Below are 16,805 nucleotides of genomic sequence, written 5' to 3' on the forward strand. Positions count from 1 at the left end.
TGTGTTAATGGGACAATGTGATTGACATAGTTCTATTTTTATAATTTAACAAATTTTATTATTGGCTGTTTTTTTAATTATGCCTTGTAAAGAAACTTCACTTCGATTAAAACTTTTGGATGTGTACTAAGGATGTAATTATGTTATGGATTCGTTTTTATTGATTAAATTCTTTTAGTTTCATTACATCATTTATTTGGCACATATTATGTAAAATACATGCAGGGATTCATTGTGCTGAATTAAAATATTTTCCTTCATTTGTGCTCATTAGCTTTTTCATTATATTTCTACCATCACCAACTTGTGAATATATTATAGCATCTTCTTTTTAAAATGCTAACTAGAACTTTTGTGATTTAACATCTATGTTCTACCCATAAACACACTCACATGATAGTAAGGGCACGAGAAACACGTGAAAGCATTCAAGAAGTTCAAGAGGGGAAGATAGCACATGGGAGATAAACAACTATACATTTTTAAAAAAATTTAAAAAGGATGATTGGCAGGGTTCTTAGCAGAAAAGAAACGTCTGAAAATGCACCTGCACAAAGGGGACCCTGGGGCTGGTATTGTGGCTCAGTGGTAGAGCACTCCCCTAGCATGGGAGAGGCCCTGGGTTTGATCCTCAGCAACAGATAAAAAGATAAATAAATAAAGATATTGTGTCCATCTACTACTAAAAATATTTTTTAAAAAAGGGGGGGGGGACACCAAACAAAAGTGGGCCAATTTACAACACACTGCACATCTGTACAACGGAGCCACCCAGATGGCACTGAGAAGAGTAATATTGGTTTAATATGTGAATAAAGCAACACAGCTTCTTGATCCGTGCATCCATCTCACACAACTGCCATGAAGGAACAGATTTTCTTTTCCCATTTCCTACAAAAAACAATGCTTTGGTAAAATATTACAAAACAAAAACAAACAAAACAAATTGCTCAGTACCAAAGAGTGGATATTAAGTGCTCTTGCCACAAAATGATGACTATGTGAGGTCATGTGTACGCTGGATTTAATCATTCCCTATTGCATATGTACTTCAAAATATTCTATTGTACATGATACATACAATGCTATGTGTTGATTATAAAAACAAGTGAAAGTGAAAACAAATTACCAGCAAAATGAAAAACTTGAACTATTGTGTCTTCTATTCCAACAGATTTGTCCGATGATTGTGTGCCTGTGTATCTCAGTAATATTCACCTCCAGAAAGGTTGCCTCCCATTTACATTCAACTTCTACACCAATCTCATCTCAAGCCAATAATAGAAATCCCATAGACTGACAATAGACCGCAGTGCCCCTGGAGTGGCATTGTTCTATGTCTCATTCATTCCCAGTTAAAACTAGAGGTTTAGTTGTATGACAATAAACCAGAGGAGTTTAGGGTTAGAGACACAGGGCAGAATGGAGGCACATGTGAGAGCCTACATTCAAAGCCAAGGAAGAAGTCAATGCTACTTCAACCACAAACAAAGCATTTGTTTGTGTGCTCTCAAAGCATGGAGCATCCCCAGCCTCTTTCCCACCCACAGGTGGACGCCTGGAATAAACCCCTCAGCCAGAAAACAGGAGCACCTCTTTCTGGAGAAGCAATGGGGGTTAAGGGTTACCTCCTCCGGGAGATAAATAGCATGGTTTTGCCTAACCCTTCTCCACAAGCATTTCTCATGTACAAAGAACTTCAAACAAGCTTTTTATGTGCCATGGTCTTGAATATATTTAAACATTCACCTGTTATTGGACGTTCGGAAAAGGCTTGAACATGAAATACAGAGGAATAAACATGAAATAAAAATAAACTCAGGATAAATACAGAAAATTCAGAGTAGAAAATAAAATGATTACTATCCTCATATAAAATATATTGAGTCTATAAAAATATTTCATGTATACCTTTTTAATCAAAACACAAACACACAGAAAAGCATACAAATCATAATTGACACATGGGAGGATTATCACAAAGTGAACAATGAATAGGTCTAAAAACAGAGCATTACAAACATTTCCTTTTCTCCCTCTCTTCCCCAAAAGAAACAACTTTCATGGCATCTGATATCATGCCAATCATCATTTATGATTACAAATTATCACAATAGAATCATACAGAAAACATTCTCTCTTATTATTTTTAGAATTGTTTTTCACTTTATATCTCTTTTTTTTTCCTGATTGGCTTATCTAGTCAATTTATTCAGTATTCTGCTCCTCCAAGTTTGAACTTTATTTATGAAACGATTTTCTTTTCATTTCTGCTTCCTGATCTAGCCCCCACTTTTAAAACATTTCTTTCTCTAATCATTCTTTTAAATTCCAATCTTTGCTATTATTTCATAGTTTCTATCACTTTAGTTTATTTTAACTCATTTTGAAATGTTTGCTTAAAGTTGTTGAGAGCCACAGCCAAAGGGGCCCCAGCAAACTTCCAGCTGCTGGCAGCTGGAAGTTTGCTGGAAGTTTGCTGGGGCCCCTTTGGCTGTGGCTCTCAACATAAAGTGTTCATCTTTTATTTTGTTCTCATATCTTCTGGGCTCTTGCAGGTTGTATTCTGTGGGAAGCACACTTGGCAAATAGGGTGTTTATTAATAAACACACAGGAGCAGGGCATATTGACCAGAGGGAGAAGTCAAATTCAATGCACTTCTAGGGCCAGGCTTGGCTGAGCCAACAGAGAACTGTGTAGCTAGAATAACCATTCAGAGTAGGCCCAGGTTATGCTTTAAGAATAGCTGAGGCTTTATGGACCTCATTAGTCTGTGCGTAGGTAGAGTTTTCTCCAGAAAAAGGGCTCACTTTGGACAAGGTGTCTATGTATTTGGTAAAATGTGGAAGTCTCCCTACTGAAAACACTACCAAAAACAGGGGTGACAAGGCCCCTTGCCTAAAGGAGTGTCTGGGTACATCAAGGTTTCCACTACACTGACACAGTGATTTTCTAGAAATATTCTACTGATTATATTATAATAACTTCATGAAGACATGTATGTGATCTTTTTCAGAATGCATGCTTATATGAAATTGGTTTTCTACTGTTAGAAGGGAAGGACAGTCTGTGAAAACAGACCTAGATTCGTAGCCATGGAGCTCCCTCTTGTGTTATTTTGGGAATGTTGAACTGGGAGTGGAACTTCTCAACTTGGCTCATTTTGAATGTTGACATATCTAATTTTTTAAATTCTTTTTAGATATACATGATATTAGAGTGAATTTTGTCATCCTATACATACATTAAGTATAAGTTATTGTAATTAGGATTCCATTCTTGTGGTCGTATGTGGTGTAGGGTTCTGCAAACTAATTTTTAAGTTATCACCCCTGACTGTTGATTTCTTTGTTCTGGCTGTGCACATCATACTAAGACCATCAAAACATAGTCTTTCCTTTTCTCAACTTTAATACTATATTTTGAGTTTTGAGTACAGTTTCTTGATCAGAATTTTTTTTTAAATATGGCCATGGGAGATTTACAATTTGCCTTTTGCATTCACTTCTCTCCTTATCTTATTTTAAATTTTATAATTTGTTCTAGTTAGTTACACATGACAGTAGAGTGTATTTTGACACATTGTACACAAACGGAGCACAGCTTCTCATTCCTCCCGCTGTACGTGGTGCAGAGTCACTCCAGGAGTTTAATCATACATGTATATAGGGTAATAATGTCTGTCTCATTCTACTGCCCTTCCCATTCCCACAGCCCAATCCCTTTCCTAACCCCCCTCTGCACAATGCAAAGTTCCTTCAACTTCCCACCCACACCTGCCACACACACTATAGATCAATATCCGCTTATGGGAGAAATCATTTGGCCTTTGGTTTGGGGGGATTGTCTTATTTCACTTGGCATGGTATTCTCTAGTTCCATCCATTTACCTGAAACTATCATGATTTCATTCTTCTTTAAGGCTGAGTAATATTCCATTATATAAATGTGCTGCATTTTATTTATCCATTCATCTATTGAAGGACATCTAGATTGGTTCCAGAGTTGAGCTATTGTGAATTGAGCTGCTATAAACATTGATGTGTCTGTGTCACTATAATATTCTGCTTTTAAGTCCTTTGGGTAATATACTAAGGAGAGGGATAGCTGGGTCAAATGGTGGTTCCATCCCAAGTTTTCTAAGGAATCTCCATACTGTTTTCCGTAGTGGTTGCACCAATTTGCAGTCCCAGCAACAATGTTTGAGTGTGCCTTTTTCCCCACATCCTCGCCAACATTTACTATTGCTTGTATTTTTGATAACTGCCATTCTAACTGGAGTGACAAGAAATCTTGGAGTACTTTTAATTTGCATTTCTCTAATCGCTAGAAATGATGACAAAATTCAATTATTTTAAATATAAGTTTTTGAAGTTTCACAAATAAATATACCCACTTAGCTACAATACCAATGACGAAATGCAATATTTCTGACACCCTCCAAAAAATTATTTCATGATACTTTCCAGTTGACTTCTTACTTAGAAAAACACAGTGTTAATCTTTATCAATGTAGTTGAATTTCCATTCATTTAACTAAATTCATAGGCAATAGCGTAGTATGTGTTCTGGTGTGTCTAACTTCCTTCACAAAATATAATTCCAATAGAAATCCTCCATTTCACAGTGCGTAGATTGTTCTTCTCATTGCTGCATACTATTGCCATTAATGAATATGCAAAACTATCTTTATTCATTTACCTGCTGAGGGGCATTTTGCTTGTTGCTACCTAATGGCTATTATGAACAAACTTGCTAGAAGTATGTTTTGAGCAAGTCTTTTGTAAACATTTGTTTTCATTCTTATCTGTTATGTGTCTAGAAGTAGCACTGTGGGTCATAATGTAGCTATGTATTATATAAACTAACTACCTTATGACCCAAAGTGTTTTCCAGAATGGGTGCAATTTGTCACTTCTACAAGTTGTTTCACAGACTCTTAAACTTTCAGTACTGGTAGTTTTGCCGTGTATTTTTAACATATTGTCATTTTAGAGGGGTATATAGTAGTAGTAACTCATTTAGTTTTATTTTGTATTACACTTTTTTTCTAATTATGTTGAACAAGTTTTTCATTTGCCTATTGGCTCTTCCTATGTTTTCTTAGGAAATTGTCTTGGTTCTGCCCATTTTAATAAATCATTTTTAAATTATTGCATTTAGTTATTTATATTTAATAAATTGAATGCTCATAAACAAACAAAATTCTCTCCAAGTACATGTATTCATAGTTCTGTCTTCTCAAGTGTCTTTCTTTGTTTCTTTTTTTTTTTTTTTTTGGAAATGGGGTTTCTCTATGTTTCCCAGGCTGTTCATTAACTTGTCAACTTGCCTTAGCCTCCTGAGTGCTGGGATCAATAGTATCCTTTAATATGAGTGAGCTTTTTTTTATATTGATTAAATTTTACTTATAATTTTCTTTTATTTAGAATACATATATAAATATATATGTGTATATGTTTAAATATATGTATGCATAACTACCAATATCTATGTATATATCTGTATATATATATACACACACACATACACACACACACATATCTATGTATAACTCTATTATCTATCTTCCCTCAGAAACATTTTCCTAAGCCACGATTAAAGAGATATTCCTTAGCATTAGCCCTTCTGTATGATTGCTTGTTTCATCTTTTAAGCAGATGTATTTAGACATGAGTCACATGCAATAAAAGGAATCCATTTCAAGTACATGATTTGACATGTTTTTGAAGCCAGAATTAGACAGGCAGTCAGTATAGATAAGTAAACCGAGTCAGGTCAGATCCTGTCAGGCCGATTTTGAGTGAGTCCTAGCAAGATGGAGACTGTCCCCTGAGGGACTGAAATGTTAATTCCTTTAGAGCCCTTCCTGCTCCCTTGTCAAGAACCTGCCCCTGCTCCAGCCTGTTGCTAAGGTAACCTGTCCCAGAATTGCCCCTCCCCACATAGAGCTATAAGGTGGTTAATACGTGTCCTGGGCTGCACCATCCTGCCCTTCCCCCTTCAGCCCACCAGTTTCCCACCTTTTGACCCTCCCACTGAGCATTCCCAGGCCTAGTTGCTTATGCAGGAAGGAGAAAGATAGGGGAAGAGGGCAGGAGAACCAAGGACGCCTAGGACAGAAGACCTCGCTTCTGGGGATACCAGGATACTAGCCATGGCCCCCTTCTCCCTCCTGGGGGGAAGTCTGTGTTACCCCTTTTAAAATAAACCCTGCTTTATATGCTTGCTTCCATATGCTTCTCTAATGTTCAAACTTCAACATCTGAGGGAGCAGGACTCGTCACCTGTAACTGGAGGTATCATATCGACAGTATGTGCATACGTGTAACCACAACTATGATCAAGATTCAGAGTATTTCTGTCACTCTTGCTCATTCCCAATTATTCTCCTCTACCACCCCAAGTCCCAGGAACTAGTGATCTGCTTTTAGTCACCAAAAACTTAGTTCAACAAAATCACTTAGGATGTTCTTTTTGTTTTCCATCTTTCAGGTTGACTTTTTTTTTTCTTTTACTTTTCGCACCTTGAAAATATATCATCTTACTTCCTTCCAGCTACATGGTTTCTGCAGAGAATTCTATTGACAGTATTATCATTTATGATTTTTGTAGGGATAAAAATTCCTTTATTAAAAGTTCAGAAGAAAACAAAACTTAGAATTGCAATAATGTGTAAGAAAAGTAATTTTCTTTTGCTGGTGCCGCTAGTAAGCCCATCATTCTCTGTGTAACTGTGAGATAGGAATTTGGGGATACAGGATAAAGTAAGATAGACTGAGTATTCAGAGAAGCACCCAATTGTCGTTGCAATGCAGAAAACACCCATAAACACTTCTAACTCCTGAGCAACCCAGCCCACTCCCTAGGCCCAAACCCTTGACCCATGCCCTTGACTTCGAAAACTAACACAAGGGTAATGCACAAGCACAGGGAAAACTCCTGTGAAATTGTGTAAATATGCCCTGGCTCCACCTCTAGGCCAGCCTCTGCTATTCTGTAAATATCAGCACTCCACACCTAGGGGTTTGCTGCCTCTTCCTCTGTAGATTGCCCACATTTTCCCTTGGAAGTGTATCCCTTGCTTGACCCCCATAGCATCTCACTCTTGAGATAGCACACATTCTCCCCAAGATATGCCTTTGCTTTCCTAAAGAACGTTTTGTCTGTGTTTCTGAACAGCCTATGCTGAAATTCTTTTCTCTCACATAAATCAAGAACTTCACTTTTGCTTCATCAAGGCCTCCTCTCTGGGATCTCCTTGGACCTCTGGGGACTAGTGGGCACAGTGATCCTTATTTTTTAAAAATCGTGTTCTACTACTCTACATTGAGTTATCACTTTAATTTAGAATGGGCCATATGTCATGGTTAGTCTTATAAGAAATAATTTGAGATTTTATCAGGTCTTGGTGAATGTTATGTAAAGATTCTGTTATATTAACGTGGCAATTATTAGTCTTTTTTAGTTTTAACAGGCAAGGAACTTGGTCAGATTCAAATTGAGATCTTGTTTTCTTGGATGGTATTTCTTTTGTTTATTTAACTATTTCATACTTCTGGGTTTCTTTGTATATATTCTACCCACATGTGGTTCACAGTTCAGCCAGATATTTGGCCAAACTAATAAATAGAATTGGAACTTTGTCTCTCTGTTCCCTTTCTCTCTCTAGATCTTTCATTTCCAGGATTTTCTCCAGCTCTGGTTTCTTTGAAATCTGTTCCCTGATTTGAAATTTGCTGGTTTTGTATGTTTTAACCTTTTTAAAGAGAGTATTCATTATGACTTTCATTCAGATTAAAAATGTTATCATGGCTACATTCCAGAATCTGCCTGTTTTTATAGTAACTCAAAGGCCTTCAAGTGCCTTGTACAATGTGGTTCTTTTCCAGTGTGTAGTCATTATCTTCAAAACTATTGGTACACTAGGGAACTGCTAAGATTTATTCCTTTTTTTCTTTAATTCCTGTTTTCCTTGGTTTAACTTTATAACATTAACAAAATATTATTTTATTTAAATTTTTCCTAATCCTTCTTAATCATTGATTCATTTGGAAATTATTGTAGGAAATGTAATTTTGTAAGTATTTTACAAAGAAAATTAAATTCAGCCTACCTCCAAATTATTGGATAGTCTGAAAGAGTCAAGAGACTGTTGGTGGAATTATTGATTTGAGGAATGAGCGATAACTGCAATCTATATCAAGGAAACACTGAACATACCTTAATATCACCAGATACCTTTGTGTAACTCCTATGATATAGTGTCAATGCTCAGGTTTCTATTATTTTGTTTCTCTGTAGAGGCAAAATTAAAAAAAAAATTACCTTGATTTTGTCCCCTATTATTTATATATATATATATATATATATATATATATATATATATATATATATATATATCAGATAATATCCTAGAGATGGGGCTAAAACACTTAGTAAAACATGGAGGGGAAGGATCATCCTTTGGAGAGAGAAATAGAGATCAGTTCAGGAAAATAAGACCAGAGATCATGTTAAGAAGAACAATTTGCGAATAGTAAATGAGGATGTTACTAAGAGGTTGATCCAAGAACCAAGACTCAGCATACTGATACAATGTCCCTGAGTGGAGACATATCCAAAAATATCTGCCTTGAACTTATAAGTTTTCTAAGAAAATACATTCCCTTTCCCTGTGGGAGTGCCAGGTCGTATAATACTTTCATGTGAAAAATCAAAGGTACTACACACACACACTCTCTCTCTCTCTCTCTCACACACACACACACACACACACACATACATACATATATACTGAGAGAGGAGAGAGAGATTATGAAGAATTGGCCCATATAATTATGGGGACTGAGAAGTTCCGTCTGCAGTCAATAAGCTGAAGAGACTGGAAAGCATGTAGTTTAAATTCAAGTCTGAGGCTCAGTTCAAAAAAATAGGAGCCCAAAATCACACCTCACACAGGCAGTAGAGGGAATCCTAAGAGGGATCTTTTGTTTACAAAAGCTTTCAACAGATTGGTTGAGGCCCACCTACAGTGGGGAGGCAATCTCTTTTTCTCAGTGTGTGAATTTAAATGCTAATTGTTAATACAAACACAGAGTGGTTTAATCAAGTGACTGTGCCCTCTGTGGTTCAGGCAAATTGACACATAAAATTAATCATCACAGTAATATCGATGCCCAAGTATCAATTGCTTTTACTATATCAAATACATTTATTTTTAGTGTAAGAATATTTTTTAGTATCACTTATTAGAGATTGTTTTTTCTTCAAGATTTTTATATTTAAAAGTATTTTAACTCTCCCTTTGAAATACACCATCTTTTCATCCACCTGTTGGTTTTTTTTCTTTTGTCTTCAATACAATGCAATATTTCTGATTTTTTTTTTCTCTTCTTCACTCTTTAGGGTAGAGAAAGAGAAGCAATGGAATAAAGATTCTTGGGAGCATTTATCTCCTAGAATCCAAAAAAAATGGTAACTTATCATAAGTCACAGTTAGAATTTATTTATGTCACATTAGAATTTATTTCCTGTAGCGATTGCTAGAAAATACAACTGAAACTTAGACTTTACAGTTTTCATATGGTATATTTGGGAGGAGTTCCTGGTTATGTGGAAAAAGCAAAAAAGTCATTTTGACAGTAGTATGGAACTGATTGATGGCTTGGGGATTGAAGCCAATGGAGATAATGGATAACATCTAAAAAAAAAAAAATTGCTAGACATTTTCAGCTAAAATTTAATGTATATATCTTTCTCTGGATATAGAAATAAATATTATACTTTATTTCCATACATGAACCCTATTGAAATACTTGAGATGGACTATTTCATACCTAGTTTATTAGAAACTCAAGTTTGTACTCCAGTGGGGGGGGGGGGGAAATGATTAATTTAACTTAAAAGACTGAGTTAGGAATCCTGTCATTTGGGCAATTTCTGCTGCTCTGAGGGCAGCCGCTGAGAGCCACTGATAGATAGCAAATAGAGTCAAGTGGAGGAAGAGTTTGTGGCTATGGGCCTTTAGTTCTCCCTACCATCCTCTTGTGACTCACTCATGAAATCTTAAGACAGAGCAGTGAAGGTGGATTTCTTTTGTATCCTTTTACAGAGGAAGAGTAACAATTTCTAGGAACTTGAAGGTCTAAAAACGGTTGCAGGACTCCAGCAATAGACAGCTTAACTTTTAACCTAATTTCAAACTCAGGGCAGGCAAACACTAGCACAGACCTGTAAATAGGCACTTAATTTTTCTTTCTCCGATTTCACAGCCCCTCTCGTCTATTTTGACTCAGACTACCAGAGACCTGCAGAAAAAAATAAGGATAATTGGAAACAATAGCCAAGCTATCTAGGATATTTTATCCATGATCCTTTACTCCATTCCCTCCTCTTGGGACAGAGTCTTGGAAGGTAATCTTTCCATTTCTAGAAAGTTAGGAAAAAGCAGTGTATCGCCTCTGTGACTTGTACCTAAATACTCCACAACTTCCATGAGCAATCTCCAAACCTAAATTCTACTGTTTGTTCTTCATTATTCTAGCTTTGAAAGTGAAAAATACTCTTTCCCCTGTGCATCTTCCTGTGATCCTATTCTCCTCAACTTAGTGCAGCAGTGAATTTGCAGGTTTCTAATAAACCTAGACTAAAAGGGAAAACTCTTGTTTCTTCTTTGGCAATGATAAAGCATGGTTTTATTTGTCCTGGTGAAGTCAAAGGAAGGAAAAAAAAGTTTCACCTTTGCAAGAAAGACCTGAGAAATAAAGGGAAGGGTAAGGGAATAGAAATAGGAAAGATAGAATGACTGAGACGTTACTATCCTATGTGCATATATGAATATACAACCAATGTAACTCCACATCATGTACAACCAGAAGAATGGGAAGTTATACTCCATATAGGTATAATATGTCAAAATACATTCTACTGTCATGTATAACTAGTAATTACAAATTTAAAAAAAAATACTCATGTTAGGGCTAATGATTTAATTATCTAAATATGAATTTTATACAAAAAAAAACCCTGAACACCTGATGTAGTTCCAGGGTTCCAACAATGAGACGTGTCTTAAAATATTCTAAAATCAGATTTGTTTGTAACATATATGTAATAAACATATGAATATAAAATATATTTTAAGAGAGACCTCAGAAAAGACAGCCCTGTGCTACCTCCTTCGTAATGCAGCATTTTCCAAATTCACTTTTCTTTCCTTAGTTTGCATCAGCCTTCAGTTTCTAATGAGATAGCCAGAAATTTGGAAAACCAACCAACTAATGGCCAATGCCAATTTTTTTCCCCTGTTCCTTTTTCCCCTATTGGACCTGTGAGATTTGAATCCTTGATGTTTTCTGCATCCTTTTTTGCTTATTGTGAGAAAGATGGAACTGTTCCAAAAATAATGTTGCAATAATGGCTCCCTGGAGTTTTTAAAAAGTATAAATATCTAACAGCATATTGAGGCCATAACTAATAAGAGACAAAAGAAGAAATTTTTCCATGATGCTTTGGGGGATAATTCTCAGAATTCTCAGCAGAGGAGGTAGGAATACAGGTTGGGGCATGGAGATGTCAGTGGTAGAAAAGAGAGGAATACAGTCTTTTAGAAATAGAAATGGTTGTGATACTACTGGACTTAATTGGATTTTACCAGTTAAGAAACATAGAAAATACATACAATGTGGGGCTTAGGAGGGATATAAAATAGAGCATCACCAATTCGACCAAATTCCACAAAATAAGCTTTCCAGAGACCACAGTCCTGACTCCCTCTATATCAACCATCCCTGAATCCTTTAGGAAATCTTCCCTGGATAAGAAAAAGAAAAGACCATAGCTCTCTGTTAAAAATGGGCTTAGGATATTCATCTTCCATTCTTAAACATCACTTGAAAATAGTATTTTTTGACAAAGGAATATTAGAAAAATCTCATTAGCAAATGAATGTCTAATGGAGCTGCCTTTCTTTACAGACCTTCTGCTTTCCTTGAATCTCACTATTCTAAAATTCTGTGGACAATAATCTACTGCATAAATCTCAGAAATGGGAGCTGAGGAGGTAAATAAATTGCATTCCTCAAGGATGAACCCAGTGGTGTTAGTATTGTTATTCATTATTTTATGTATAAAGTATTGGGAACAAAGGTAATTTTTTCAAAGGTAATTGAAAAAAGCAATGGTAGGGGAATTCATGAGCACCGGATCAAGCTGTTTACAAATCATTGACTGTGTGACAGATTATGATTCGCTGGTACAATTATAGCTATGCAGTGTGATCTAATAGTCTACAGATGGGATCTCATAATTAGATCTAATAGGCTGCAGACTGGATCTCTGGTCTCATATATCTCCTTCCAAGATTAAAAATACTACCATCTCTTTCATGAGCTTGAAGGATACCTTTTACAGATGCCCTTTCTAAAAGACTTAATATCTAATGGAATATTCATCAAATAGTTAATAATTGATTAAACAAATAGCTTTTATGTGGCAATTTGTTTTTCCATTGTTCTGGGGATATAAACTTACTGCCAAGTCATTTACATTCTGGTACATAAAAAAGTAGAGACAACTATGCTTCATGATACAGTCTAGAATACAATATCTTTCTTTTAAACTTTCTTTGTTAAAAGAAAGTTTAAAAGAAAGATAAGCTTATATCACTCTTATCTTTGGAGACCAGAGTAGCCAGTTGTTGCAATTTTCAGCTGGGTGATCAGGAATGGATTCAAAGTAAATGAAAGTTTTTCAGGTGTAAGAAAAATGATGAGTGAAATCACAGAGGAGAGATGCTGTTAGATTAAAACACATAATCTTGCTGCAGAAAAACCTCCATTTTAAAAAAATTGGCACATTTGTGAAAAGAAGAAAAGAGTTTGTGAAGAAGATAAGGTGACTTAGCATCATTCTTGCCAAAAATGCTGTGTAGTTTAAAAGATTTGTGTACTATAGACAATAAATGCTTATTAAATGTGTTCACTCATTAATTTAATTTAATGAGCAGAATAATTAAATGAACACAGTATAAAATGAATAAATTAATGAAAGTAGTGACTTTATTCAGGGAACATGATTTTACATATTAGTCTACCCGTCACTATGATTCATTTGAATAGAAAAGCAGAAATGATATTTCTGTTCCAAACCCTCTCTTATCAGTGAGAAAGACTTAAGTGAAAGCACTCAGAAATGGTAGTGAGTGAAAGAATTATACTTCAAATGCATAGGATCAATTGCCAGTTGGTCTCCTAAGTTGAGCTACATTGGTAAAATTGTTTTCATCTTGTAATTCACTTCTGTGCTTTCATTTTATTCAAGACTTCTTATTGATTTATCAAATTCAAATTTGATTTTAGTTAAGCCCTTCATGATTGTGCCCACCTGCAATCCCTGCAACTCCAGATGCTAAGACAGGAGGATCCCAAGTTGAAGGCCAACATGAACAAGTTAGTGAGACCCAGTCTCAAAACAAAAAATAAAAGATTGGTGATATAGGTCTGTGGTAGAGTGCCCCTGGGTTCAAACCCCTGTACCAAAAACAAAACAAACAAACAAAAACCTTTGTTGTTGTTGTTGTTGTTGAATCAAAGGGGAAAGAATTTGCCCACCCTTTAACAAGGTGAAATTGGACAAGCTAGAAACCCTTCAAGGTCAGGTGTGGTAAATGCAACTGTGAGTTGTGTTGGAACTCCAGGGAAAGGTGAGGAGATATAGTGGCTCACATTGAGGAGAGGTCTGATAGCTTGGACTTACTCCTTTTTGAATTTAAAGCTATAATTCCATCAGAACTTTAAGTCAAGTCCATCTTAATGGAATGACACACTGTGTTGGACCAAGTAGCCATGAGAACTTCATGTTTCCCTAGAACGATTTAAATACGACAAAAAAGCATTCCTATGCCAAGGTCCTTTTAACTCTCTTCTATCAAGAGGGTCAATCAAGTAGGTTGTGTCATTAAAGGAAAGGATAAAGTGCAATCGGTCTAATATTATTATCACTAAAAATGTACCCCAATAGGAACTGGGTTTAGATGTTGGTCCACTCGTTTGGTTAAAATAAAGTAATAGGGTTTAAAAATACAAATTAAAACCTCTGGGTATATATACATTTACAGGAAACAAGAAACAAGAAAACTAGTAGTCACTTCATTAAAGTTAAGTAACATACACAGCAGAAACTGACAATTATTAAGAGCTTAGAAGATGCACATATTCCATTAAGTGATTGAATGTTTGTGAAAATCCTAGGAGAGCTACTATTAACATTTCCACATTATAGATGAGGAATCTGGGACACAGCGGATTACACAGATAGTAAATGGCAAAGCCAGGGTCATTATACAGAGTATTTCTATTTTGATTCCTTATTATTTGAATTGGCTGTATGAGAAAGAACCAACTAAACTTACACACATTAAAAGATGCAGAAATGTCACTGAAGACAGATGTAATCACAGTATTTTGAAAGAATACTACCAAGTGATGTGATCAACATAGTATTTCTTTTTAGCACAGGTCCTTATACTTTCTCTGATTTATTTATTGTTATTCAACTTACAGTGAAACTAACTGTACATTTGAAGGTACACAATCTCTTCTTCTATTTCTGCTCTCTGTAGGTTAATCTCTGGAACCATGTCAACCAAGCTAATTTCTCCTCTGTCACAGAGTTCCTGTTGTTGGGATTCTCCAGTCTTGGAAAAATCCAACTTATCCTCTTCGCTCTTTTCCTGTGCCTTTACATGCTTATTCTAAGTGGAAACATCACTATTGTTACTGTCATCCGACAAGATCGCAGTCTCCACATACCTATGTACTTCTTCCTGGGGGTCCTCTCCGTCTCCGAGACATGCTACACCTTAGTCATTCTGCCCAAGATGCTCATAAATCTGCTGTCTCTGCTTAGGACGATCTCATTTACCAACTGTGCCATTCAGTTGTTCTTCTTCCTTGGTTTTGCCGTCACTAATTGCATGCTCCTGGGGGTGATGGGTTATGATCGCTATGTTGCCATCTGCCATCCGCTTCGATACCCTGTCCTTATGCGCTGGCAGGTGTGTGGACTACTGGCAGCAGCTTGTGCTGGGGCTGGTTTTCTGTTCTCACTGGCGGGCTCCCTCCTAGTCTTTGAACTCCCTTTCTGTGGCCCAAACAAAATCAACCACTACTTCTGCGACATCTCACCAGTTATCCGGCTTGCCTGCACTGACACCTCCATCAATGAGCTATTAATCTTCATTGGGGGAGTTCTAGCTCTTATGGTCCCCCTGACTTTCATCTGCATCTCCTACGGCTTCATTGTTCGCACCATCCTGAGGATCCCATCAGCTGAGGGCAAGCGGAAAGCCTTCTCCACCTGCGCTTCCCATCTCACAGTGGTCATTGTCCACTATGGTTGTGCCTCCTTTGTGTATCTACGACCATCAGCTAAGTACTCATCTAGCAAAGACAGGCTAGTGACAGTGACCTACACAGTTGTGACTCCATTGTTAAACCCCATGGTATATAGCTTTAGGAATAAGGATGTGCAGGTGGCCATTCGGAAAGTGCTTGGCAGAGTAAGATTTTATCCTAAAGCTCTGTAATGAGAATATTTCTCACACCTAGGGAAACATCCTTTCTGAGGATACAGAAATAATTACAGTGCTGACGATCTCTTCCATTTATTTAGCACTTTACTCACCTCATAATGCAAGCTCCCCATGGCGTTATTTTGATAGACTTTGTGGGGTACAGATTAAACTTGGGTTTCTTGAAAATCAGTTCCAAACTTCAAACACTTTTCAAACTTACACCAATAAGTATTTTGCTTTCTCAGGACACTTAGGGGGTGATTTTAGCCTGTTTATTAAAGGATAAGTAAAACGTTAAGGGCAGTTTGTATAGAAGATCCAACTATTTCTACACAGGTTAAAAAGATTTCAGTAGGGCCCTTCACAAAATGATCCATATAATAGAAAAGTATTCATTAACTTTGAGCTATTTTGGAAAGGACCAAAGGTATCATTATCACTGCTCTGTTCTTGTAGGATTTTCACCTGAAGCTATGCAATCTTGGTTCATTGCTAAATAGGGAGACCTATTAAATATCTCTAAATGATGTAAAGTTCTACTTTTATATGCCCTCCTTCTTTTATTCCTATGGTCTATAAAAATGTAAAGATGTACCTAATATTTCACTGACACACAAAAAAAATTAAAATATTTGAAAATTGATAATAAGTGTGTCCATTATAATGTTTAATATAGCTAAAGGGTTTTTTTTTGGGGGGGTATGTTTTTTGTTGTTAACCTAAGGATGAATTAAAGTTCACAGAACTCTAATTTTTATCTGGTTTCTTCACTAGATACTTTCCATTTTGTTTAAGAGCACTCTTAAAATGTGTCACTAGGTGACTTGGAATGATTACCTTCCTTGATCTGGAATCAGTTTTATCTCAATTCAACCTAAGTTTCATCACCTCTCTATCAGATCTACCCACACGTGATTGCTTAGACTAGAAGTTTAATGTTATATATCTTCAATCCTATAATTATGAAACATTGTTCTTTGTTTAGCTTAATTTTATTGTTTATCCAAATATTTTTGGATTTGGCATTTGTTCCCTTAAACTTCTTCCTTTGATATGAGGCCTATAATTTTAGAATATCCAGGGTTTTTCTTCCCATGTATAATGTTCAATTTGCTGATAGTTTTTCTTATGGCTCCTTTCTGACACTTCTTCTAGGTTTGAATAGCAAACAGTATTCTATTGCATGAAAGCACAGCTCACAGTGGCCACATGAATTCCAATACTTAT

General features: G+C 36.2%; 1 protein-coding gene across 1 annotated transcript; it reads left to right on the forward strand.

Annotated features, from left to right (window-relative positions):
- The first annotated feature begins 12,182 nt into the window (after positions 1–12,182).
- On the forward strand, positions 12,183–15,590 carry LOC124082490 (olfactory receptor 10R2-like). Its single transcript, XM_046428888.1, has 2 exons — positions 12,183–12,257; positions 14,625–15,590. Exons 1-2 carry the CDS (start codon positions 12,183–12,185, stop codon positions 15,588–15,590), a joined length of 1,041 nt encoding a protein of 346 aa, XP_046284844.1.
- The last annotated feature ends 1,215 nt before the right edge of the window (positions 15,591–16,805 follow it).

The sequence above is a fragment of the Marmota monax genome, unplaced genomic scaffold (genome assembly GCF_021218885.2).
Source record: "Marmota monax isolate L192 unplaced genomic scaffold, Marmota_monax_Labrador192_F-V1.1 WCK01_AAM20220418_F8-fsc00145, whole genome shotgun sequence".
Taxonomy (NCBI): Eukaryota; Metazoa; Chordata; class Mammalia; order Rodentia; family Sciuridae; genus Marmota; species Marmota monax.